The sequence below is a fragment of the Pleurodeles waltl genome, chromosome 6, assembly GCF_031143425.1.
Source record: "Pleurodeles waltl isolate 20211129_DDA chromosome 6, aPleWal1.hap1.20221129, whole genome shotgun sequence".
Lineage (NCBI taxonomy): Eukaryota > Metazoa > Chordata > Amphibia > Caudata > Salamandridae > Pleurodeles > Pleurodeles waltl.
Window position 1 is genome coordinate 1598282211 of NC_090445.1, and position 27708 is coordinate 1598309918.

General features: G+C 44.4%; 1 protein-coding gene across 1 annotated transcript in view; it reads right to left on the reverse strand.

Moving 5' to 3' along the window:
* The window catches only part of LOC138301205 (uncharacterized), a 189067-nt gene that overhangs the window by 35710 nt on the left and 125649 nt on the right, over positions 1–27708 (reverse strand). Inside the window, exons 7-10 of the mRNA XM_069241444.1 lie at positions 24011–24189; positions 19045–19752; positions 18419–18634; positions 15850–15913 (exon numbers count right to left, since the gene is read on the reverse strand). Coding sequence (XP_069097545.1) covers positions 15850–15913; positions 18419–18634; positions 19045–19752; positions 24011–24189 — 1167 coding nt within the window. The remainder of the gene's footprint in view (positions 1–15849; positions 15914–18418; positions 18635–19044; positions 19753–24010; positions 24190–27708) is intronic.

The following is a 27708-nucleotide window of genomic DNA, read 5'->3' on the forward strand; positions in this document are numbered from 1 at the left end:
TCTACGGCCTTACTGAACAATGCCGTGCTGATATTGGACAATGTCCATGTAATACTGGGCATATCCCAGGTATTTTAGGACACACAGTTTCAACAACTTTTACTGCCAGGCAAAAGTTGCTGAATTACTATCAGTAGCAGTAGTCCCGCCAATACTTTACAAATTACCATCACAAATGTTAAATACTTTGCAATAATGAGAAAATGGCTGTAAATAATTATATTATTGGATGAGCCCTTTCAGTCCACATTCACCATCCAAGATGAAAAGCAAGGCCTCAATGGGGGTCCACCTTTTAAAACTGGAAGAAATACTGTCTTTCGGTCGTACAGGAATCAAGCCTGTAGCTTGAAGGTTATGCGTGGATTTCTACTGCATATTAACTTGCTGAGCCATCTGGACTATCACAAAAGGGACAGAAATAATAAACTTGCTCTTGCCTCCTTTGTTAGCAATGGCCTTCATTCAACAAAAGAGGCAGTACATTTTTAAGGCATGGAAATATATTAAGTTATTTGCCCAGAATTGCAGGCTATGGAGTCAAGACCCGGATTTGACCCCAGTTCCCTGTTTTCAAAGTCAGATGTTCAAGCCAAAAGGCCGCACTTCATCATGCAAAAACACTACATGCTGCATTGTGGAGCGATATAAAAACATGCAATGGCACATTAACCAGTGACTCTTCCGTAACAAATTTTATGAAAAAAAGCCCAGTAGAGTTTCAATGCTGGGAGACTATTTATCCAAGAGTGGCTAAAGGAAGAGGTGGCTTGGTACCATTGTGCAAAAACAATTTTGAGGCTTATATATTATTATACATTTGTGCTGATTTCAGTAGATTTATTGGGATTCACAGATCCCTTTGGCATCCCACACAAGAAGTTATGAATGTCTTGTTTGTTCCCAAGTGTATGCCTGCCTGCCTCAACCCTACACTTACAGAATGAAAAGTCCACATTCTGCAGAAAACAGATATGGGAAAAAGAGCAGAAGCACATTCCATCACTTCCTTTTGTGTTCACAGAGAAAACAATTCTTCTACCACTTAGGCTTATGTGAAAATGGATAGTTGATTTGGGTTTAAAAAGACACTGCAAATGCTTGTTATTGCACCCACAAATGTATTAGGTTACTGAATCTCAGGGGCTGGATTTATTTTGGAACAATGGGATGGGGCTGGCACTCATCCCTAGGAAACTTAACTAATGGATATCAGCATACCATGTATGCATGTATGTCGAGCAATAATAGATGGCTGGAGAGGTCAACAGACAATTTAAATTTTAAAGGACACTTGGCCCACCTCAAAAGTATATATGATTATCAATGAACTTTCGATAAAGGAGAACACAACAACTAGAGGTTGGACTCAGGTAAACATGGCACAGGTGGCTAGATCCCTGATATCATTGATTTGAATACTGGAATTTAGGGGGATTCTGAACTGCCCCAGTATTTTTCACGAAATTGGGCCCTTGTTGTTTGGGAAATGGGGAATGAGAGAGTGAGTGAGATGGAAAGGGAGGGTTAATGATTTAGCAAATGAGTAAGAGTGAGTGTAGGAGTGAGTCGATGAGTGTGAGAATGACTGAGAGCGAGAGTGAAACTGATAGGCTTTCTGAAAGTTCAGCAGAGTACAACTCAAACTTTGGAACCTCTAGATGTCCTGGAAGCACAGTCTAAGTCAACACAACAACTTGAGAAAGAGAATCTGGTGGACTGTAAATCACAGACCACCTGGGCATTACATGAGGATGGTGCATTTTGGGAAACAATCAGTCCTGTGAAACTTGCAGGAGTACTTGTGTTGGTAGGTTCTAAACCTCCTTTGATGATAAATAGATGCACTCAAGAATACAAACTAAGAATATATTTTTATGACTTTTGTTGAAATTAAGACCCTATCGTAGTAGTACATATTATGTGTATAGTTGTGGCAATGAAAGCAAACAGAATAGTGGAAACAATAGCAGCTAACAAACAGAATATTAGAAAGAATTGGAACATTATAACATTATTTTAGATTTCCCCTACATTTTGTCTCCAACTCCTTTCTACTTGCCTCCATTGAAGCTATCCTAGTACCAAAAGAACCCTGAATGAGTTTCTTAGATGGCCTTGCCTTTCAGCTGCCTATCTTGATGGAACTGCAGTGATACTCTCCTGTATGATGAGAGCTAGTGTCAAGCAAGCAGATAAGGGCTCTCAATCAACCCGAGGTCCCTCTTTTTGGCCTTCAAAAAGGTGGGTACAGCTTCTGTCTTCACGAGCCCAAACTCTCAGCTCCCAGGAAGTGTGGCTGTTTCCCTCTCTCTAATACTTGTTTGTAGTTAGCTTAACAACTCTTTTCAGATTGTTTTAATAAGAACAGGCCTTTTGTTGAATATTATTAAAAATAACAAACAACATATTGCTACTTATTGAATGTTTTCAAAAACAACATACACCTTCACCTACTTCTGCTTCAATGTAATAATACGGACTTTTTGAATTTCATACATAAACAATCGCTGGAACAAACATTAAACAATATGAAACATTATTGACTGTTTGATTTACATATATAAACAATTGTTCAACTATCAAACCTTACTGAAATAAACAGTAAACAATATATGTGTGCTAACATTACTACATGTGATATGCAGTTATAACTGTAAAATGAATATCTGAAATGCAATGAGGGGTACATAAGGTGGAAAAATGTGAAGATTGCAGCATGACCGTTTGAGAGAGTAATAGAGAGAGTGAGTTACAGTGTGAGACATACAGATTGAGAGAGTGTCAAGGGAGAGAGCGAAAGAACAAGAGAGTGACAGCGCATTGGCTAGATTGACTGGGGGAGTGAAATAAAGGGACAGAGAGAATGAGAGAGTAAGAGTATGTGAGAATCTAACAGCTGTGCAAGTGTAAAGACTTGCCTTTAAATGGCTGAGCACTGGAGCAAGTACACCAGGGTGGTATCTCCCAGTCAAAGGACAGCATGAAGAACCTTAAAATCTGATGATTAGCATGGTGAATAGGATGCTCTGAAATGTATTGGCTGCTGTAGAAGGCTGAGGGCACAAAAATAATCCAAAGATTGAACAGGTGGAGAGTAGAGAGTGTTGAAGCCTGATGAAACTAGTGAAAGAGCTGAAGAGAGTCGGAAACCTGAAGATCATGGGGAAGTTCTGAAATACAAATGGTAAAGAGTCATATGGAGAAGAGCAGATGTGGGGCTATGAAGCATGGACTGATAAGCAGACGGGGATTGAGCAGCACAAGAAACATACACATTTGTGTTTTAATGTAGTAAAGATTACAAGAGCTGGTATGGGCTTGAAGGACACATGAGGTTGAAGAGTACAGGGGAGGGGGTTCAATATGAAACTGAGGAGGAAAGCGTCTTAGGGTCCCTAGGAACACAGCAGCCAAAGAATACTTGTTTTTTAGCAAATGCATGTGCAAAATGTGCTATACAAGGCACTATTTGACCCCATTTTTCAAACTTTTCTGCTGCTCTTCACATCAGAGACCAAGTAACTAATTTGCAGATTCCCACAGGGATTGTCACTCACACAAACCCTTTACAATATATACATGACCCCGCTCGCCAACATCATCCAAATACCATAATCTCCTATGCTGATGACACCCAACTCATTCTCTCCTTGGTGGACAAGACCACCACCACCAGAACCGACTTCATCAACTATAGGACTACTGTAGTAGACTGGATGCAAGCCAACTGCCTTTGACAAGTCAGAAGTCCTGGTCTTCAACAACAAGACTTACCCATGTGACTCCACCTGGTGGGCGTCTGAGCTAGGACCATTACCCACAGACCACGCATGAAATCTAGGAATTATCCTAATTGACAAGCTCAACATGATGGCTAAAGTCAACATAGTGTGCTCCTCCTGCTACCAAATCCTACACATGCTGCGAAAGATAATTAAATGGTTACCTTAGAACACCAAATGGACCGTCACACAAGCACTCATCACTGGCTGAACTATGGCAATACTCTCTACACTGGAATCTCCAAACAACTCCTACACAGAGTCCAGACCATTCAGAACACCGCCACAAGACTCATACTCAACCTTCCACGCTACACCCACATCATATCATACAGCACCTGAGGAGGCTTCACTGGCTCCCCATTCACAAGTGCAGCCAATTCAAACTTCTGTCATACAAAAGCCGTACACAACACAGGGCCAGTAAACCTGAACAAGCGCAGGCACTTCCACCAACCCACCAGAAGCATATGCTCTGCCTCACTCACACATACTTTCTGCATCTGCAAAAGAAAAACTTGAGGTTGTTCATTCTCCTACATCATGCCTAAGACTTGGAATAAACTCCCTCAACATGTTCAGAGCCTCCTCCTCACTTGAGTTTTGCAAGAAGATGAAAACGTTTTCTTCTTATACACCCACACACCTACACACCTGCCCAAATGCCAGGATACCCTCTCGGGTGAATAGTGCGCTATACAAATCAACATAACAAAGCAATGTTCATCATTGAAACATGGTTAGGAGATGATGCTTCCTCAGTTATGCGCAAGACAACACCCTTGGACATAGAATCCTTGCGCGAAGTAACAGAGGCAGGTGGGAGGTAGACTAGCAGTGATGTTTGAGGATCCCTAACAAGCCACAAGCATTCAAGACTTCTTTGTGGCAGAGTACAAATCACCTGGGTCCATTGCTCACCTGCACTTGTCTTCTACTTCACAATCCTGTTGATTTACTGCCAAACAGGAGGGCATTGATTGATGCTTTAATAGAAACTATCTCTGCCATTACATTAAATCACCTCAGTCTCTGCATCTCGGTTTTACCAAGCTAAGCTCCCACAGCCAAGTTCCTTCATGATAAAATAACAGGCTCTCAACTTCCCTCAGCTCATCTCTGGGCCTATACATATAGCAGGCCCTTCCATGTATGCAATCTCCTCAACTCCTGGGCTAATCATAGTACCTGGAAACCTCCACATCTTCTTGATCAAACACTATCTCCTCCCCTTCATTGTCAACCTCCTATTGAAAATAACCACTACAATAATACTAGCATGACTCATTCCAAACAGTGAAAGAAACTCAGGCCCAGATTTAAAAGGGCCTAGCACCTCCTTGCGCCATATTAGCGTAATTGTTTATGACCCTAATGTGGCCCAACAAGGCCAAACCCATTGTGCCATATTTACAAAGTGGTGCAATGCATGCATTGCACCACTTTGTAACCCCTTGCGCCACATTATGCCTGCGCCAGGCTCAATGTATGCAAAGGGGGCATTCCCCCGTTAGGGGGGGCTGCAAAAATGGGGAAAAGAAATCTAAGAGATTTCTTTGCATAATTATTTCCAGCATTTTTAATGGCTGCTCAGAGCAGGCTTTAAAAGGGGACATGCCATTGTTTTCAGGGGGTCCCTATGTACTGTTCAGGGTTAGCGCCAATATGTTGGCGCTAACCCTTGAACAGTACATCAATAGCGTCAGAAATTCTGACGCTATTGCCACCTACCCTGCGCCATGGTGCGCAGTATTTTAAATTGTTTTGGATTGGAGTGGGCAGACTGGAGTGGGGCAGATTATTTTAGACTGGAGTGGGGCAGATTGTTTTGTATTGCAGTGGGGCAGATTGAAGTGGGGTGGATTGTTTTGGATTGGAGTGGGGCAGATTGGAGAGGTGCAGATTGTTTTGGACTGGAGTGGGGCACACTGTTTTGGAGTGGAGTGGGGCTGATTTTTTTGTTTTGGAGTGGGGCAGATTTATTTGGATTGGAGTGAACCAGATTGTTTTAGAATGGAGTGGGGCATATTGTTTTGGATTGGAGTGGGGCAGATTGTTTCAGGACTGGAGTGAGGCAGATTGGAGTGGGACAGATTGTTTTGGATTGGAGTGGGGTGGTTTAAAAAAAAAAAAGAAAGATATGTATTTATGCAAATTTTAAAACAGACAACAACGCCCCAGGAGCGAAGCAAATACATACAATGATAAACCATCAGTGTACATACATTTGCCATTGGGATCAACCAAGAATGTGATACAACAACAATAGATTCCCAGCGTGCTTGAATCATCATACTTCAGACAATGTCTTGTGTACTGAGCAAAGGGAATAGCATTAAGTCACACCGCACAATAGAATCCAATGCCATCACTCTCCCAGGACGAGAAACCCAACAACAACACCAACAAGATAATGATGGGAGCGGCAGGGCGGCCACATGAAGTAGGATCTCCAACCTGACAACTCACAAGATGCTGAAGGTAAACAACAAGACAAACCTCTGTGTGCATGACCATTCAGAGGAAGACAAGTGAATCGCATTTCAGTTATGGGACTCCAAGAAGGAGCGAAACGGTGCCCAGATGTCCCTGGTGCGAGAGCACTCAGGGGCCAGCTCCCAAAAGGCAGATAATTGCTCCTGACAAAACACTGCGTCACGCATCCAATCAGCCCCTCGAAGGGCCCTGCCTCTTCCCCAGCACATCGCCACTCTTCTTTTAGCCAGCAAAAGCAGCATTCCCACCAGTCGTCGCCACACCGGTGGCACCCCATCCATCAGTCCAAGCAGCGCCAACACAGGGGAAAGAGGCAGATCCTAGCTAGTCATTCCCGCTATCGCCTGCATCACCTCTATCCAAAAGGCATGCACCTCTCCACAGTTCCACGCTAAATGCATGAGATCAGCATCCGGCGCGCGACACCTGTCACATTGTGCATCTGTGCGCAGCCCCATAGCATGCAAACTGCGGGGAGTGTAATACAAACGATGTAAAAATTTAACGTGAATAAGCCGCAGTCGGTAGTTCAGCGACAGCGCTCTCATGTGCGCACAGCAGCTTCTCCACATTGCCTCTGAGATATCCTCCCCAACATCCAGCTCCCATTTAGCCTCAGCAGCCATGACAACATCGCTTTGCTGTTCCTGCAAACACCCATAGAGCTTGGTAATGAGTCTACGTGGCGACTGAGCACGCCACAGCATCTTCAGTGCCTGGCAAATCTTTGGCATCGCCTGGAGGCCAGCAAATCGCGCACGGAGCATAGCATAGACACGCAACACATATAACCGATGCAACGCAATGTCGGGCCCAGCGCTGAGCGCCTTCTCCGGCGAAATCAAGCACTCACCCTACAACCAATCTCCCAACGATGCCAGGTCGGAATTGATCAGGAAGTCTCGTAACCGTGCATCCCGGGACATCCTCTCATCTGCAACATCTAACACCGGCAGCGCAGGAGCAAAGGGCTCACACGTCCCCGACCGGCGTAGCTTAGCCACCCAAGCTCCGGAGGTGCACGCAACTGTGTCCACCCCCCTAGACCGGGGCTGAGACATGCACCCAAGTACCCTCGGCAGCCTATCCGGCCACACTGCATCACTCTCAGGCGCAAGATGAGGTAAGTACTTCATGGGGCGGATCCAGTAGTACGCGAAATGGGCCTGCGCACAATAGTAATAAAGCTCCAGGTCGTGGGCAGCAAGACCCCCCATCTCAAACGACAGCGTCAGCTTCTCCCAAGCAATCCTGGGCTGCCTGCCCGCCAATACCAACCGCACCAGCGCCGATCTAAGCCGCCGCAAAAAGGCCACAGTAAGCGCCAACGGAAGGTTAACGAAGAGATACAGGAATTTTGGCAGGACTACTATTTTTGCAATGCCAGTGCGCCCAATAAGCGACAGTGGCAACGAGCGCCACACCTCAATCCTGTCCTCTAGCCAAGCTACCAACTTGCCATAATTGGCAAGCCAAAGGGTTTCTACATCACGACTCAGCCAGACTCACAAGTATCTAACCGGGCCATCCGCCCATTCAATGGGGTATTGCGATGAAAAACTCACGGTCCCAGCAGTAAGGGGCAGCACGACCGATTTAGACCAGTTTATCGCTATGCCAGAGAAGGCACCAAAGCAGACAATCTCATTTAGTAGGACATCAAGGTTCTTGCTCGGCTCACGCACATATAACGCAATGTCGTTGGCGTACATCAAAATTAATATAGGACGCTGTCAGAACGGTAGCCCCCTACTGTTATGGTGTTGCCGCAGAAAGGCCGCCAATGGCTCCATTGCGATTGCAAAAAGCAATGGGGACAGAGGGCATCCCTGTCGGGTCCCCTGGGCCACCGGGAAGGGGTCAGAAATGCTACCATTCATCTGCAACCGAGCGACAGGGTCAGTATACAACAAGCAAATCAGCTTCACGAAACGTGTGCTCATGCCCACCCTACCCAGCAGCGCAAATAAATATGACCAAGCCAAAGAATCAAACGCCTTTGTGGTGTCTAAGAACACCGCAGCAATGTCCTCCTCCACCACAAGGCCGCCCAGCACCGCAAAGAACGTGCGCAAATTATGCATCGTCGACCGCCCCAGTACAAACCCAGACTGGTCTGGAAGTACCAGTCGCAGCATCAATGGCTGCAGCCTCGCCGCTATCAGCTTAGCTAATATTTTATTGTCCACATTGATCATAGAGAGTGGGCGATACGAGTCACAACTATGTGGATCCTTCCAAGGCTTAAGAATTGTGACAATCAACGCCTCCCGAAGGGAAGCAGGCAGAGCCCCGGTCTCCATCGCCTCAGCATAGACCTCCAGCAAGTAGGGGGCCAAAATGTCAGAATACTCTTTATAGAAAGCAGGAGTTAAGCCATCTAACCCCGGGGACTTGTCACCAGGCAGTCCGCTAATCACCGCCTTAACCTCTTCCACCATGAAGGGCTCATCAAAATAAGCACTATGTTCGTCCTCGAACCAGAGCAAACTAATCTCAGAAAAATAGGCCTGCGCCGCATCAGATTTCAGCTCAGCGGGTTCAGAGTATAAATCCATAAAATATCTAGTGAAAACCTTCATGACGCCCTCCGTCCCTGCCACCCACTCATCCTCCGGCCCATATATTTCGGTGACGTATCCACTGGCCCAGGGTTTGCGCAACATGTTCGCCAGTGTCCGCCCGGCTCTGTCTCCCTCCCCGTAGCGCCGAGCTCTTGCATATTTCCCCAGAAAGCAGACCTCCCACAGGGATGCCTCTTCATAATGAGAGACCGCGCCCCGTAAAGCCACCAACGTGTCGCCAGCCCAGTTCACCACCAGTTGCGCCTCCAGCTCAGCAATCTGCGACTCCAACTCAGCTACCTCCCAACGCATTGCACCAAGCACACCATGTTGCTTAGAAAGACACACTCCGTGAATGACCACCTTAAAAGCCTCCCAGAGCGTCCCGGCAGAGCTCACCGATCCATTATTCTCATTGAAAAAGTGTAGGATTGCCTTGCGACCCTCCTCGCGAAACGCCACGTCTCGGAGGGCCCCCTGCGGCAAACGGCAAGCAAACGCGGCACTCGGGGTCCTGGGGATCTCCAGCTTAACCGGGGAGTGATCCGAGAGGGTCCGGGCTAAGTGCTCCACCGATCGTGTCCAAAGCTCCACATCCTTCGTACCCAGCCATCGATCTATACGGGTCCAGCTATTGTGTTCATAATTGACACACGTACCCTCCCTCTGACTCCCATGCGTCGCCCTCCATAAGTCAACCAAAGCACCATCCTTCATTACAGTCATTAAGGCAGAGGCAGCAGCGGAATATCGTGCCCTAGTCAAGCTCCCCCGGTCCCTCTCTGGGTCCAGGACCACATTGAAGTCCCCTCCCCAAATCACAGCACCACTCCCCAACGAGTCAATCAGACGCCACACCTCACAGAAGAATTCAGGGTCATCAACATTAGGGCCATAGACCGAAATAAGCCGACAGGGCCTGTCCAATAGCGTTCCACTCAACAGTACATAACGCCCATTCGGGTCCACTATCGCTCTGCGCGTGCGCCATTGCAGCCCCCTACGCAGCAGAATCACCACACCTCTTGCATAACTCGAGTACACCGCGCCATGACACTCACCGATCCACCCGGCCTTCAGACGATTAAATGCGGACGCCACCAAATGAGTCTCCTGCAGCATGCATACATCTATGTGATGACGCTGGACATATGCAGACATGAGCCGCACCTTGTGCTGGTCATTCAAGCCACGCACATACCAAGTGAGGCAGCTAACTGCCGTCATCCTTTCCAGCACCATCAAAACCGCAAGTCCATACGCCCCGCTGCCAGGCCACTCTCCGCCGCCCACCAGTCACATCCAAAACAAAAGAACAATAAGAATAAATCCAACCCCCACACACGGAACAGACCTTAACGAGGACCCACGCACACAGACCCCCCAAACGGGTCAGAGCAAGGAGCCCCCCTCCCCCAATCCCCCCAAAAAGGAAATCAAAAGCCCACAACATAATAAGAGGACTCATCCAGAGGTCGTAAGGCTAGCCACCCAGCCCGCCAGCAGAGCAGACGGGACAGGGGAGGGCAAAGGGCTAATGAAGCAGTTATAATGACAGGGCAGCCCATGAAAGGGAAACAAAGGCACCACACCAGCATCGCCGGACGGGCCCCAAGGTCTTCCAATACTCCAGCCCCAGGGTCAGTCAGTCAGTGTCACTGAGGTTCGCTCGCTCCGAGCCGGGATCCTTCGGCCCCTCAGCTGAAGCCCTCCGGGGAATCGTCTTAAAGAACTTAGCCGCCAGTTTCGGGTCCGTAAAGAAATGCAATGTGCCACCATGCTGTATTCGGAGCTTCGCTGGATAGATAGGAGAAAAACGAGCGGCAGTCAAGCTTAGTGAGCGCTTAACCGGCAGAAACGCTCTACAAGCCGCCTGCACACTCGGAGTGTAATCTGGGAAGAAGTGCAACTCTGTGTTCCTCTATATCACCGGCCGTCTCTCTCTCTAGCCAGCCGGAGCACAGCGTCTCTATCGCGATAATTCAGTAAACGGATAATAATGAGTCGCGGCGGAGTCCCTGGGGGAGGCCGGGGTCCCAGCAACCTGTGGGCCCTCTCCACTACCAACATTCGAGAGAGCTCACCAGGAAATAAGTCTGCAAGCATTTTCTCCATGAAGTCCTCCATCCTGCCCATATCCGTGGATTCCGGGAGGCCAATCACCCTAATGTTGTTGCGCCGAGACCGTGCTTCCAAGTCTTGTTTTGTTTTTTGATTACCTCCAGCACCCACTCCATCTGCAACAACCGTTCTTGCTCGCCATGCCGCTGATCTTCTAGATCCGAGGTGCGCGACTCAAGCTGCTCAAAACGAGCATCGTGGTCATCCACCCTGGCCCTAATGCGGTCCATCTGCTCAGTTAAGCTTGGCATCTATGACGCCAAGCTACTCTTAAGGTCCAAGAACATAGACTTAACTGAAGAGTCCGAGGGCCCCTCCTCCATCTGCACCTCCCCAGACTGCGATGCCGGCACGCCACCCTTTCTCTTGCCTCCATCAAAAGAAATCTTTGCTTGCCGCTGCTCCGCCTTCCCCATAATGTCCACCGCCAGAAGCCACAGTAAGTAGCGCACCACTGTATTCCACAAAAAGAGAGAGAAGCCGCACAAAACGTTTATGTCCAGGGCGGCGTTGCGCCGAAAAACTCCAGTAACAGGTCGATGCCTGCCAACTGCCAGCCCCTCACACCCAGATGTAGTCTCCGACCACCTTCAAAGCTGGTTGCTCACCTCCCGATTGACAGCAAGTATGAAGCAAAGTTTCATGCAGGCCTCCACAATCTCGAATCTGCAGCCTTCAGCTACCAAAAAAATCACCAAGATGCCAGTACGGCCAGAAAAGTGCCAGGCCTCAAAAAGAAAGGCCCAAAGAAGGCCCCCCCGGCTCGGCCCAGCCGGCGATGAGTCTCTCATAGGCCCCACAGCGGGCACCCACCACTAGGAAGCCCAGGGTGAGCACGGCCCGATCTCAGGCCCTAGCCCAAGCCCAGCCAACCGGGATAAGGCCACGCGATCACCGGGCCCGGGGCCACCACAGCCAAAGGCACCGCCAACAGGCCGACCCCCGCAGGCCACCAGCAGGCCAGCCCGCTGCGGGCCACCGATCCCGCCAGCGCCAAAGGCGGATCAGGCCTCCCGCCCGGGCCGCATGGCCCAGCAGTCGAGCACCGCAGGGCCGTGAGGGCCGCAGAGGCACGGGGCCCAACGAGACCACCAACCGGCCCCCAAGGCGGTACCTCTCCGGCGGCCTGCTCCAGCCGGCACACGGTCGCCGGTCCCTCGGCGTTCTCCCAGCGGCGCGCGTCCGGATACCATGTCCGGGCGCGCCTTCTGTGCAGCAGGCCCGACACCGTCCGAGCCTGCCTCCACTTAGCCGGCCTTCGCAGGCCTCAAATAGTCCACATTTCGGGACGGGCGGGGGCACCGTCCCAAGCAGCAAGCCCCCCGGCCCGGGGAGCGCTAACCCAGCCGCTCCATCAGGAGAAATGGAAAAAGAAAGCCATAAGCCCGGCAGAGTCTCACTGAGTGACGGCCATCTTGCCGGCAGGCTAGCCACGCCCCAGGAGTGGGGTGGTTAGTGGTGGATTAGATTGGTATGGGTGGATTGGGGTGCAATGGAGTGGATTGGAGTGGATTGTTTTGGGGTGAGGTGGATTGAATTGTATTGGGGTAGATTGGATTTGGGTGGATTGGAGTGGGCGGATTGTGGGGGCAGATTGCTTTGGATTGGAGTGGGGTTGACTGGAGTGGGGTGTAGTGGAGTGGGGTGAATTGGAGTGGGGCAAATTGGAGTGGGGCAGACTGGAGTCAGGCAGATTGGAGTGGGGCAGATTGTTATGGACTGGATTGGGGCAGATTGTTTTGGATTGAAGTGGGGCAGACTGGAGTGGGGTGGATTGGAGTGGGCAGACTAGAGTGGGCAGATTATTTAGTATTGGAGTGGGGGAGATTGTTTTGGATTGGAGTGGGTCAGAGTGGAATGGGGCTGATTACTTTAAATTTAAATTGGGCCGATGTTTTGGAATTGCCATGGGGCAGATTGGAATGGGGCAGATTTGTTTGGGACTAGAGTGTGGCAGATTGTTTTGGGACTGGAGTGGGGCAGATTGTTTTGTATTGGAGTGGGGCAAATTGTTTTGAATTGGAGTGGAACAGATTGGACTGCAGCAGATTGTTTTGGACTGAACTGGGACAGATTGTAGTAGGGCAGATTGTTTTGGATTGGAGTGAGGCAGATTATTTTAGACTGTAGTGGGGTATTTTGTTTTCAATGGGAGTGGGGCAGTTTGATTAGGATTGAAGTTGGACATATTGGAGTGGGGCAAATTGTTTTGGATTGGAGTGGGTCATAAATTTATGGATTGGAGTGGGGCAGATTGTTTTTGATTGGAGTGGGGCAGATTGTTTGTTATTGGAGAAGGGCAGATTATTTTGGATTTGAATGTGGGGTAGGTTTGGAGGATTAAATTGTGGTGGATTGGAATACACTGGAGTGAGTGGTTTGGTTTGGAGTGGGGTGGCTTGGTGTGGTGTGGATTGGATTAGTCTGGCTCAATTGGACTGAGTGGGGTGGACTAGATTGAGTTGGGGTGGATTGACGTGAATTGGAGTGGGGTGGATTGGATTGGATTGGAGTGAGGTGGATTGGGATGTACTGCACAAATATGTGTTAAAGCATCAGTACTGAAATTACACATAAGAAAGAAACAATGTTGCTTTGCTATATTTAGAACAAGATAATAATCATCTTTTGACAACGGAGTCCACAAGCAAAAACAAAACAAAACATGAGTGTAAAGTAAGAAAAAAATACTTGGCGAAATAGAAGAAAAGAGTTAACTATAGAAAATAAAACTGTGCAATTGTCCTGCTGGTCACACTTTTGCCAGTCACACACCTTCTGTTTGCAGGGCCCTGGAAGATAAAAATAAGTATCTCAATCATGTGGGGAGCAGCGGACCGGCACTGATTAAGTTGAATAAATCAGTGCTTGATCCCTGCTGCACAGACTGGAATGGAAGTGATGTTTGGCCTGCAGTGATGAATTATGAGGCATTAAAGAAGAGTGCCAAGCAAGCCCACAAATGGTAAGCAACGGGTGGGCTCCAAGCCCTTTTTAGTTCACAACAGAGTCTCGCAAGCAAGGCGCATGCACTAGCGTGTGCTTTGGTGATCTCGACCCTAAAAAGCAGCTTTAAATATGCTTTAGATTTCTAAACATTTTTTTTCAAACATCAGCATATCAGTTTCCCAAAATACATGTTTTTTTTTAATCAAGTGTGCTCTTTTCATATTGAGTTACATCACTCAAAGAAAATCTTGTCTTTTTCTTGAAAGAAACAGAATTTTTGCCTCAAAAATCAATTTTCATGCATGGTCTTCAAATTTCAGCTTGTGGTTTCCCTGGTACAAATACATCATATTGACAGATTCTGCTCCATCCGCACACATATTACCCACACATGACATGGATGCCTACCATAATGCAAACCAATGCGAAGGTTGCCCAACATTTTGTCAGGACCATAGTTGTGCCATGTCTGTCCATCATAATACTAAGAACTACCACATCATTTCAGCCATGGACTTCAATATTCCAAGGCTGGCCACAATTATGTGATAGATGGCCTCAAGTAGGCGAAGCATACTTACAATAAGGCAAGGATAGCTGACATTATGCCAAGATTAGTGCAAGGACGCCCAACATAATTCAAGATTTGCCATTGTTATGCAAATGCTAACAATATGTCAAGAACAGTAATAATAGTGTCAGAGACAAAACCTTCATAATGGGTGCACCATATACATTTGGTGTTCCCCGACTAGAAATAGATTTCTAGGGTGAGAACAAATATTTTAAGGATAGAAACACTAACCACATACAGAACACATACATATTAGTGCACAGATGAACCTTTAAAGAACTACATATACACATATGTACACATCACTCCTCCGTCTGAAACAAACAAGGCCATTAAGTGCCTCCACCCTCAATCCAGTCTCTACTCTCCTTGTCTACATGTCTTCTAACGCATGTTTATCACATACTTCCTCTGTCTATGTAAGCCCCACACTCAAGCAACTCCCCTCTGGTGAATGCTGGCACTTCCTTTCTGGCCCAGTTTTCTCTGGTACAGTGTAAGCGACAGAGTGGGGCTTACAAAGAGACAAACCTCCTTGTAACTTTGGTAAATTAGGAGAGGGGGCAAGTATTTATGTTTCAGGCATGGCAGGCTGTCACAGTGAGTATTTATGAATGAGTATGTCTCCCTGCCATTGGTTTGGCTGGAGGCTGCTGCAAGGATGTGTGGGGTGCTGCCATCTTCAAAATGGCTGGACCCTTAGAATTTCAGACTCTGCTGGACTGCCCTTGATGATTTCTGAAAAACGTTTATATCTGTGGCCACATAAGCATTCATGTCCCTCAACACCACGATTCACTCATCACATATTTCATCTAAGTCAGGGTGGTTTTAATTATATTTGCGAAATGTAATTTTCATCTTATGCAAAATTCACAGCATTTCTCGAAATGTTTCATTACCCAATTTTGTGTCACTTTTTTAAACTGAGCTTGCACCTCGCATAAGAAAAAGGGGCCCGATTTATGAAAAGTTAGCGCTGCCTTTGCGTCATTTTTTTATGCAAAAGGGGAGCCTCTTTTGCATCAAAAAACGATGCAAAGGCAGCGGTAACTTTTTATAAATCGGGCCCAAAGTCTTCTAAGATTCAAGCCGAGGACTGGTTCACACAGAAAATGTCTTGCTACCTGCCATCTTGTGTAACTTTTTCTTACACAAGTTGTGTGCTTGCATAAAAATAATGTCACACGAGATACGGCCAGACAACATTTTGGTATGGAAAATAGATTTTACAAAATTGTCATGGGGTTTAATGCAAATCTTGCTAGAAAAAAACATGCTGCATGGACAAAGATGTGCTTGATCACATACAATTCTCAGAGTGTGAAATGCTGATTTATGAAGTCTGATTTCACTGTACCTCAGAAAGTAATTGTGGTGTCCCTGAACTCGATTCTGTTGACCAGGATAAAGATGAGTTTCTCCTGCATGGGGCAAACACAAAGAACCAATAGCATGTTGAACAGAGAGAAAGATTGTTTACAAGACTTAAACTAACATAAAAGTCGAAAAGTGACTATAAAGCGTCCCTTTCCTTGATCTAATAATATAAGATCTCCATCAAGTTGTTCAACATACTAAGAAATTTCAATGTGGCACCCCGCACTTCAAGCACTCATACATACGGCATTGGATTCAGTATTAAAGATAATTTTCACATCGTTAGAGGGCGACCTTTCCATGATTACCCAGTGATCATCAGTAGTTTTAAAATCCACTGAGAAGATGGCTGTATTTCAAAGCTGTCCCTGGCCAAGAAGCAAGCAGAATCTGCCTTTGAACCCACAACTGTCTTCCTTTTCAGAGCCTATCGGTGACCATGCCAAGAAGCCAAACTGCGGAAAACATATTTAGAAAACAACCTTCTCAATTCGGCCTCTGTTTGCTGGTAGACATTTACAATACAAGAGGATGTTAGCCCTCTGTGAACAGACTTATAAGTAGACAGACATAGCTCCTAGATATGACGTATCTGCAAAACTTAAATGTGCTTTACACTACACATAGACATACCACTGCCAGATGGGTAGAATAGAGACAGATAAGATACAGACTACAGTAAGACAAAGATAATATATTGCTACAGGCAGAAATATGTCATCAGAGTGAAAACAGAATATAGATAAATACAGAAATCTCATCAGTACAGAGATGATATAGAAAAAAGGGGATTCTAGACCAATGACAGACCCTCAAATGGCAGAATGCCCTGAGAAAACAGATTACAGACAAATACTCAAACTATGGCTCTCCTGCCATTCAGGAGTCTATTCATCTATTCCAGAGCAATGAATGAATTCCTGAGTCTCAGGGCACCTGGTCCCATGCATTGCTCTCTGTACAAAACAATTGCAGCCCACAACACACCAAAGCTCTCCAATTAACAGCATGTAAAATCTGTTCGGTAAAAGGTAAACCTTCCTCCCTTGAGTTCAGTAACTGACAATTCCAATGATCTGTCCCTTCAGACTACGTAAGTAATGGCAGTCATTGTGGATGGATTTTCCATGTTCACTATCAGGCTAATTTAACCCCTTTGTGTCTCACATTGCTTATACTTATCCAGTACAGACCACCCAATCAATCTGTGACTCCCCTAAAAAAGCTAAAATGTTTATTTCGTCCACATGTTAGTGCATTAGTGCAATTCAGCACTCACCAGCCACAAATTCCACAAACTTGCCAAACTGAATAACATCATTCAGCTGCGATGTTGAACAAGCTTCAACCCCAGAGTACAAGTGTTCAAGAGAAAGCTCCCCTCATGCCTCAAAATCCATGATTAGCTAATGCTCACCACACTGAGATTGCCAACGATTTGCACACCATTGATATTCTATGCATCACCACATCATGGCTCAACACGTGTACTCAGTCCATCATGTACTCACTTGTTACCTCTGGCTACATTACCATTTACAAGACTGGCAAATGAAAAATGTGGATGGTATTGCCTTTAATCCACCAACTATCTCCTGATATCTTCTCAGTCAAAATCATAATCCAACTTTCATATTTTCAAAAATGCCTTGTCCTCTGATATCAACACTTCCTTGTTTTCTAATTATGCAAGCTAAGCACCACTATTTAAGGCCCCCATTCCCCCATGCATGATTTTAGCACAGGGGGATAAATATGGCATTATAGCCATACTGTCGTTTTCTGCACAGGAACCCTACCTTGCATCTCATTGATGCAAGGTAGGTTTCCACGTCCAGAAAATGACGTTAACTCCATAACTTTGGCGCTAGACGTGTCTCGCGCCAAAGTATAAATATGGAGTTAGGTTTGCGCTGAATTAGCGTAAAAAAATGACGCTAATTCGGTGCAAACCGAGTATAAATATGCCCGTAAGTGCCTACTACCCCCACTGACCTAAGAACTACAACACATATCATTTTGAATTTCAACTTTAGAGTGTTTAATGCTGAAGAGTTTAAATAGTCAGATAAACTCCAATAATCATCAAATATAATGAGAAGCCTCAGATGTCTACAAGAGCACTTCCTGGAAACATTTTTATTTAATAGGAATGCACTAATCATTCATGTGTTCGTTTATTTACTCATTTACAGACAGACAACACATAGGGAAACTGAAACCAGAAACCAAGAACCAGGAAGGCTATGACAGACGACAGTCTGACTATTTACAGACATACTACAGGAAGAAGGGCTAGAAAGACAGACTAATCAAACAAACATACCAACAGACAGGAAGACACAAATCAGACAAATGAAGATACACTTGAGCCTCTAGGCAGACATCAAAACTACAAACATCAGACAGACTGCGGACAGACTACAGACAAACTACAGAAGGGAAACAGGTTACACATAGATACTCCAAAAAAATACACTCTCTGATAAATTGGTGAATGGATAGATAGCAGCGCTCTGCACAGGCTCATGAACCCAGTCTCGGTTTACCTGGATCTTAAAACGGGTGTTCCAGCACTGTCATCCTCTCTGGGTCTGTTGGCCCTTTGGCTTATAAGAATATGGTTCTTTAGTATCTTTACAGGAGAACGTTTATAAGTTTCTGTCATGATGCTTCTGGTCTTTGCTGGTTTCTCATCTGAATCGGTGGAAGCTTGAGTTGAGTGGGCTGTTGCTGGTTGACTGCTCCACATGGGAGAATAGCCTCTGTGGAAAATTGCATGAATGATATATAAACATTTTGTTCCTAGATGCTGGTGCAGGAATCAAAGGAATCGTTTGTGTTTGGAGATACAATTTAAACATAAAGTATGAAGAGAACGATATCAGTTTTTATCGTGCCTGACCCACCCCAATGTGTAATGGCTTCAGATTATCAGTCTTTTCATACAAGCCTCAAGAGTGTTTTGTCCTACGAACACTACTGATGATTTTAACCTGTCACTGGATATAAAACTGCCAATACAGTCAAATGTTGGTCATTTTGATTAGAGGCACCATTAAAATGAGAGTGCATCTTCTACCATTAAAATGAGAGTGCATCTTCTACTGGTACACCGTAATGAAAAGAGCGGGGTGAAATTTATCGGAGTAAATAGTAAACACTGAGCGCTTACTTGTTAATGTTTTCATACTCATCCTTCGCAGTCCGCCTGGTCACTGGTCGGCTTTCACAACGCCCTTCACTGGTGATGGCGCTAACAGTGCAAGTGTATTCTGTGTTGGCTGTGAGCCGCCGGGCAGTGTAGGTGCGCTCGGTGCCCAGGTAAACCACTTTCCCATTCAGACACAGCTCATAGTTAAAGAAGCGACCCAGCGGCACTTTGGGGACATCCCAAGTAATGAAGATCTCACTGCGGCCCACAACATAGAGGCTTAATTTTCCTGGGGCATGCTCACCAGTGTCTGTGGTCCTGGCCTCCACGAATGCCTTCTCTCCCCTTCCTTTACTTGTACAGGCACATACACTGAAGGTGTAGCTAGTGTCAGGTGTGAGCCCTCCCACAATGCAGCTTAGTTCCTGTGTAGACTCAACAACAGTGTCCCCCCTACACACAGTGTAGCCTTTAATGACTCCATGAGGCTCTGCAGGTGGAGCCCAGATCAGCTTCAATTGGCTGGTTGTCCGTCCGATAACTCGTAAGTTCAGTGGGCAGCTAGCCACTGACTCCTCCTGGGTAAATACTGTAACACTAATGTGAGGGCTGTGGTCTCCCTCGGTTTCCATGCTGAGTGTGAAGCAGTACTCCTTGCCCGGCTTGACATTAGAGAACACATAGCTGCACTGGCGTCCATGGTAAAGCAGGCTGTCTCTCTCGAAAAGCCTGTAAAAAGAAAAAAGGCAGTAAGTTTCAACCCATAAGAAAGAAAGGAATGAAAGAAAACACTAAAAGCAAAGAGAGAATATGCACTCTCATGCCACACCAAATAAAGTACTCTGCACAATGTTATAAATCTTTACTTTTAGTACAGTATTTATTAGTTTCCAAAGAAAATATTTCCATGAAGCTAAGAGCCATTGGATTATTTAATATACTTCAGTGCGTATGTACTTATTCACATTATCCACACTAAGGTGTAGTGACCCATACTTTCACACTGCTTAGCACTTTGTTCATGAAACTTTGAGATATGCATTATATCTACAATGTACAGACAGGAACGTCTGACTAACTGAGACCCTGATTAAAGTTTGCTAGTTTTTGGCGCAGGAATGCTATGATTTCACTTATCAGGTACATAGAACAAATGCTGCATAAAGTTTTTTTCCCATTTCACATGCGCCTATAACATGAGCATGTATTTTGGATTTTGGATGTGACAGGTTACCGCAACATGACAGAAGCACTTGTGAGGACTTCACACATCACATCTAACTTTTTCCCTATAGGACATGCCACAAACACACACTCTTCCAAAAAAATGTGACCAGAAGGAGAGAAGAACTATTACTTACCTGTAACAGTATTTTTACAGGTGGAGACAATTCCAGATCCACAATGCATTACTCTGCCAACAAGTGGTTGGGTCTGGGGAACAAGCTTGTAAAAATGTTGGGCCTCATTTAGAGTATGGTGGATGATCCTTTAGGTTAATGGAGGGATGTCCAACCATGACCTGGTGTAAGACTACCCACAGTCCAGACACAGACATTTGTGCCTCCAGCGGAGCTTCCCCAACTCCACTGAAGGCACTAAGGCTTGCTGAGTGGACACCATGTTCAATGAACCCACTCAGCAAAGCATTTAGCTTCCCACAACAAGTTTGTTATTGAAAACCAAAAAAGAAATATGCCCGACACCCCCGGAGTTTGCTTTCTGCCCTTGGGGATCATATGTTTCCTATTAGGGACCACCAGGTTTTAACTGGCTTTCAAGAAACATGGCACTTCTCCCCTACATAGAGAGAGGAACCACAGACTTGAAGTTATATAATCTGCTTTTTGGTAGATGTTCTTAATCTTTAAATGAGGCCGGACATCTTTTATTTTCACTTTGAGAATAGGACTAATCCGTATGCCCGATTACTTCAAACTTGAGCAGATACATGCTGCACTACCTAATCACCATTTTTTTACTTCTTTTGTTGCCACTGATGGGTATAAATGAAGATAAAATTATAATATATAGAGTTATCTCTATTGTCCCCTTTTCTAATTCTTCTGATATAACAGAATGTTTCTGGAGTAGTCTCAAGCCTCAAACTTTAGTCACAAGTTAGGTAAAATACTTTTTTTAAATGGTGAACCTATTCTAGATTGTCATATTGTACAATATTGTTCCATCTACAGAGGAGGCTAAGAAGTGAGAGTGACTAATGGGAATGTTTTTCACTCAGGAGTTGTAAGTGAAATCAAATCAACAACAAAAGTGAAGCTCAAGTTCTATATCATGTCTCTATAGATTCTAAGGTGAACAGTTATTCACATTTTAGCCATCTTTAATGTATGTATGGCCCTTAAAATAAACTGCACCTGAATTTAGCTGCTCTGTAGGGGCAGGGGACTAATGGAGCACCCATACAAAATATGACTTTTCCTCCCTTTCCCAAATATAAAACAAAAAGCTGGCCTTCTGCCACCTACTTCTCACACATACCTCTCCTCCCCTTCTGTCCCAAAGCTTTGCTGTCTGCTCTCCAGATAGCCCTGTCAGAGCAGCCTGAAATACCTTTATGACGTAGAAACAACAGGAACAAACCTTTGGTTTCCTCTTTGTACACATCATAGTAGCAAATATCCAGATTTAGAGTCTGGCCTTTATGCTGTGGCTGTCAGTGAGTGCCACATATAAACAGTGGCTTAACACTATTTAACCCAAATATAGCTAAACAAGCACCCTCCATTCTTGTAGAATGTTGTTTTGCTTTTGAACGCAGTACCTTTCTTGCTAAAGTGTAACATAATTGAATTTGTAAATTAAAGTGACAAGATTTTTCAAAGTGCTACATGCTCAGATCTTTAAAAAAACATATCCGGGCAGGAATGAAGAACGCCAGACTGTATGTGTACTACAGCATCGACCAGGCACTCCAACCAGAGCTGTCTATTAGTTCACTTTGTCAAGGGCAAATAGCTAAATTCCTACACCTGAAACCAAAATAGGTAACAAAAAACAGGCAATTCACTAATCCTATGAGTTATAAAACATGGAATCACCCTAAACAATCTGTCTACAGCACAAACATGGTCAAAAAGAGATTGATTTTGACCACAATCAATTCAGCGAGTTCATCATTAGAACACCATTCAAGGCCTCAGTCCCTCACCAAGTAAATGGTGTCTACGAGAGGTCATGCATGCACCCCAAGTTACACAAAACTGTGCAATTTGTGCATTCTAATTGTCCATTCTATACTTGGCGTCCTCACACATTCTCTAACATACAGAACTGGGTATTTCAAGAGAGGCCTAGTAAATGTTGCTCCATACAATAAAAATACCATACACTGCATACAGGAAGCAACTGTAATAATTGCAATTTAACTCACACAATATTATTTAATATACTTTTTTAGTTTAGTATAGTCAATTTAAAACTTATTTCATATTAGTGCTAGAATTAGTATCATTTACTTTAGTTTAGTGTTGGGTTGAGTTGACTTCAATTTAATGTACAGGTTAGTACTGTGTAAGATTAAGTTTAGTTTAATTTTGATTTAAGTTCAATTGATTACAATGTAGTGTAAAGTTACGTTTTGTGCATGTTTAAGTTTAAATTAGTTTAGTGTAATATTTAGAGTAGGTTAATTTAAAGCTTAGTTTTGATTACTTTAGTGTAGTGTATAAAGTTATTTTGTTAGGTTAGAAACTAAATCCGGGATTTGGTTGTGGTTGTGCTAGAGTCTGATCTGCTTTATGATTTGCACATATCGGGTTGGTAGCCTCATATTTTGGAAAAGATGAGTTATGGCAGGTTCCACATTACTTAACTAACTAACTCTAATAACATGGTTCTGAGAGGGTGCTAAAAGTCCCATTGCAAAACCCTCCTCTATTTCAACGGTAGCACAATATTTGAAGTGTAACTCTATCTCTCAATATTCTCAAAAAATCTCCTAAAATATTATAAAGCTTTATGCTTGCATGTGGCTGAAACTCTGTGTTTGAGGAAGTTTCTGATGCAGGAAAGGGGTTTTAGAACAATAGTTAGTACTTTTTTTCCCTTTAGAACAGTTGGATGAGTTAAACATCTGAACTATAGAGCTCATGTTAGCAACTTGTTCAGTTACTAGTGATGAGAGTGTGCTTTAAGAATATTTGTAATGACTACATTTTTGACAATAGAGATACAGTGATGATGTATTTTAAACTTGTTTACTTTCATGTACAGTTTACTTTATTTTTCTTTTCCTTTAATGTATGTATGGTTTATTTATTTACTTAGTGTAAATATTAGTGTAGTTTCATTTACGACTTTGGTGGTCCCACCACGGGACTGCCAAAGCCTCAGGGAGGATGCTACTGTCATGCCGAGCCACCCCTGTCATATTACGACGTTCCAGCTGGGCTGACTGGCGGGAACAGTGCTAAGGTATTGACATTAACTCCCTTAACAGAGCCGAAGCCAATACTGTAGCACCCCAGCACCCTCGGAATGTGCACTGTCTGGGGACAACCTGAAGTGCGACGGTCCGACCGTCACCACTAGTTTGGCGGCCACTGGACCTCCAGACTCATATAGAGTCCCTAAGTTTAAATTTGCTAGGTTATTATGATTATTTGGCATGCTCTACTAAGACATGCCAAAACAAGGTATCCTGATAAATGCTACCTTATAATCCATCACAGACCACCATCAGTGATGTTCATTTGAAATACCCAGTAACATTGTGTTCTTCACAATGAACACTGCCTAACACCTTTTACACACCGTTCTCGTCAGCAGAATTTTTACACGAGATAATTAATTCTTAGGAGTTTGCAAGAGTATCATTAAATTGCCCAATACCAGCACGTGTAGTACTCTAGCTCACAGTACCACACAATTTTAATGCCCTCTAAATGGCTGACGTGTAATGCTTCACATAAATGATCTTCCCCAAAATGAAGCCAAGGTGACTCTCAGCAACATTCACACTCACCTGTAAATGACTTGAAGACCACTCAGAGGCCTGTAATCATTCCATTCTAGTTTGATGGACCCATTGCTTAGACGTTTGGTTGTAGGAGGGTGGGGCCTGGGAAGGCGCTGGAGCTTCAGAAGACTTGCTGTCACCTCTTCCAAGAGTTCCTTCCCAGCAGTGTTAGAGGAAGACATTTTCTAGGTGAAGAGGAGGAAAAACTGTTACTTACCTAAATTCTCATTTGAAGCGTAAATACTTTTGCCCAAAATGGTCAATGCTTTAAACAGTATAGAATCCCACATTTCATTTGTTTCAGCTGAATTATTATATTCAGAACTATTTGGGTGTCTTGAAATGAAATGCAACCATTGTTTAAGACAGGACAACGTTGCGGCAAATGTAATCAATGTAAAGGACTCAAACATTTCTTTGATCTGAACAAAACAAATTCACTGCAGATTCTACAGAATACACAGCACATAACACACATGTTCCTTTAGTCAGCCAATAAGGTTTTAAGAATGCAGTGGTTGATGGGCATGATTTAGAGTTGGATGATAGCACGAAATTCTCCAATTTCTGAAGGATGTATTAGCTCCAGAGAATAAGTCAACAGAATTTCCTCCACTGTGGGCATAGTATTGTAGAGGGAATTTTACCAGTGTATTCCCTTTTGAGCTTCAGCTCTAGAAATAAAAAAGATTTTCCTTTGCTAACCAACTCTAAATCAGTCCAAATGTCTTATATAGATCTAATGGGTATTTATATGGTTCATGCAGAATCACATGGCAAAGTATGCATTTTATTCTGTGGTCTCTAGTGCAGACATACCTCCATGATCTCACTAATTCACTTTTACCCATTCTCCTGCTGCTGTCCATAGTGGTTGCCCATCTTCATCACCCTGTGGTAAATGGTGGTTCTGTGTGCTCAGGTAACACAAATAGACTATTCACACACCACAGCATAACCCCATCAACCTCCATAAGCGGTTAAGACTCTTCTACAGACCATTAGTTTGACCCACCGAATCCCCACAGCAGTCACCCATACTGTTTATACCCAGCACTGACAGGATACACTCTTTTATTTAAAACTATCAACTTTGTGGGCCATTTTAAAGCAGTTTTTATTTTGGGGGAACCTAGCTCACTCTGGTGGTGTTCTTAGACAATCTGCAGCAAGAGGCTGATAGCAATATTGTCACTGCCTTGATACTACTTGTTAATGGTATTTGACAAATTTTTAACAATGCCACCAAGTCAGTTTCTCTAGACCAACAAAGACTGACAGAATCTGCAAGGGCTAATCCTAACTGTTGAGTAGATTCCAAGCCTTCTACTGCTCTCTTCTGTGTGGCAGATCAGCTATGGAGTGCTTCAGAGATCCTCAGAGTTCACCCATCCTTTTCAATACTTATATTTGGTGTTTAGTCACCCTTAGAGGCTACGATGGGTCCTATGATATGTCCATCTCACAGAAGTCCAACTCAGGTTCGGTCTGAACAAGACTGTAGTGACTACAAAATCCAAAACTTTCATATTTGGTATCTAGGACCGGGTGGGTAGCCATTAGCTCTGGCAATGCAGACATTAAGGTAGTTTGTAGAAGAAGCAAGTAGTGGACACTTGTTTGTTGTCCATTTGATAAGGGAGTCTGTCCACCCACTGAAGTTGATTTAACAAAATTCCAGTGAGCCGGGTGATGTGATGCACCCATTTACTCTTAGTGATAACATGATAGGGTCTCCCTGCTCCTTGCATCTCAGTTTTCAGTATCCTACAACAGATTAAGGGGAAGGCTAAGGAATGAAAACTACACATTGTAAAAATAGCTGTAAGAGCTGTGCTCACTTTACATTCCTGCTGCTGCTATAATATTACCTGTGTCATCATCAGTTGGCAATTATAGAGCTGGGGGTACAAAGAAGTAAACTCTTAAGGAATGCCCAGGTTTCCGTCTACAGTTAACGTAGTAACGTGGGACTCGGAACCGATGGCTGATGAAAGTCAATTACTTGTTTCTTCCAGCACTAACATGCTCCTGAGTGAATAAGTGTTTTAGCTTAGCCTCTAAATCCTGCTTCCGTTGAATGACTTCCCGTGTCCTTTCAAGCCTTCTTCGTTAAGCAGAAGGACTTTGAACCCTGAGCAGAGTGGTACATTGTCAAACATTTGTACTGTGTTAATAAATTGTTGAATAAGTAACTTGGATGATGATAATTATATGTAGTTCTCTTCACACATTATAAATTATTGTAATAATGCCACATTCTTAGGATTGTACTACTAGGCCTTTGAATATCATGGTACAAGAATATTGTGAACAAAATATTGAAGACCGAAATTTCAAAAGGTAAGCGCATATAGAGGGAGTACCGATTTCCTCCTCCTAACTCCACATCTACGTACTTTGAAGATATATATATCATCAAGGTACATACATGTGGAGTTAGATATAGAAATCCTATACTTACCTTTCAATATTTTGTGTTTGAAATTTTGCCCTCAATATTAGCCTCTCGTGAAATTCTGGCTTCGATATTCAAGGTGTACACCGTGTCTGAGGAATTAGACAGCCTGGATATTATATTTCATATTATTTTGGACTTTTGACACAATCAGGAGGGTATAAGGTTCTGATGTAACCAATAATAGAAACCTCTAAGTTGCAGGAAAACTTTTACAACACTCGGGTCAGACATGCGAACAGTGGATTGTCAACAGAAGGGTATAGATGGGTTTGGGTGTCATTATGAGTGTCAGTCAGAGTGAGCCTGAAACAAGAGAAGTCACTCTTACGTTGCTCTGTTCTCAGGGGAGATGGTTGTACAATGACACATGGGTCGGCATCAACCACCATGTGAACTTTCAACAACCCTTTCTAACACCTGTGCTCCGCTTCCCTCTCCCTCACACACCCAACCCGACATCCCCTAAAGCAACACTGGAGGATGATCCTTCTCCTACCTTGCGCCGAAGTCCTGGATCGATCTCCCATTCACCTACATACCTCACCCTCTCTTATAAAGTTCAGGAAAGGACTCAAGAGCTATGTTCTCAGTGCTGGATACCCTTGCGTGTGATTAGCCACACTCTATAAATCATGTTTGATTGATTGATGCTTACAATATTTCCTGAATTATTTTTGTACCTGGTTTTCATAATTTCAGTCAGTGACAGACTATGGCAAGAGGTGAAGATGCATGCTAGAATGTGTTGGTGGAGGTCACAGGAAAAAGATGCTTATGTCCTCAAACTTATGACATATACCATACGTCCTGTTTCAATGGAAGATTACCTTCATGTTTTTCCCTACCCCTCTGAATGTCCTCTAACTTGAATGCAAGGATATAGTAGTGGTAGATGACTCCTCTTTTCATTCTAAATCAAAAGGCCTTTTCAGGGTAGGGCAGCCTGTCTGTCGGTCTGCAGGGCAGCGGAGGGATTTACTCCACTGCTCTTGTGGAAGTCCAATTGTGCTACTGTCAGGCAGGTGAAGATATCCTTGACATCAGCAGATTAGCAATGATGGTGGCTCTGTTGAGGGCACTGAAAGATTGCTGAGCAGCCACCTTGTTCAATGGGGATGCTCAGCAAAGTTTTTTGTTTGTCAAACAAATTCTCAAAGCCAAAACTTGTTTGCAAAAAACAACAAAACAAATGTGCCTGAAGCACTGCAAGTTTCCTCCCACTGTGGGGGTCAGTTTTTGGTCC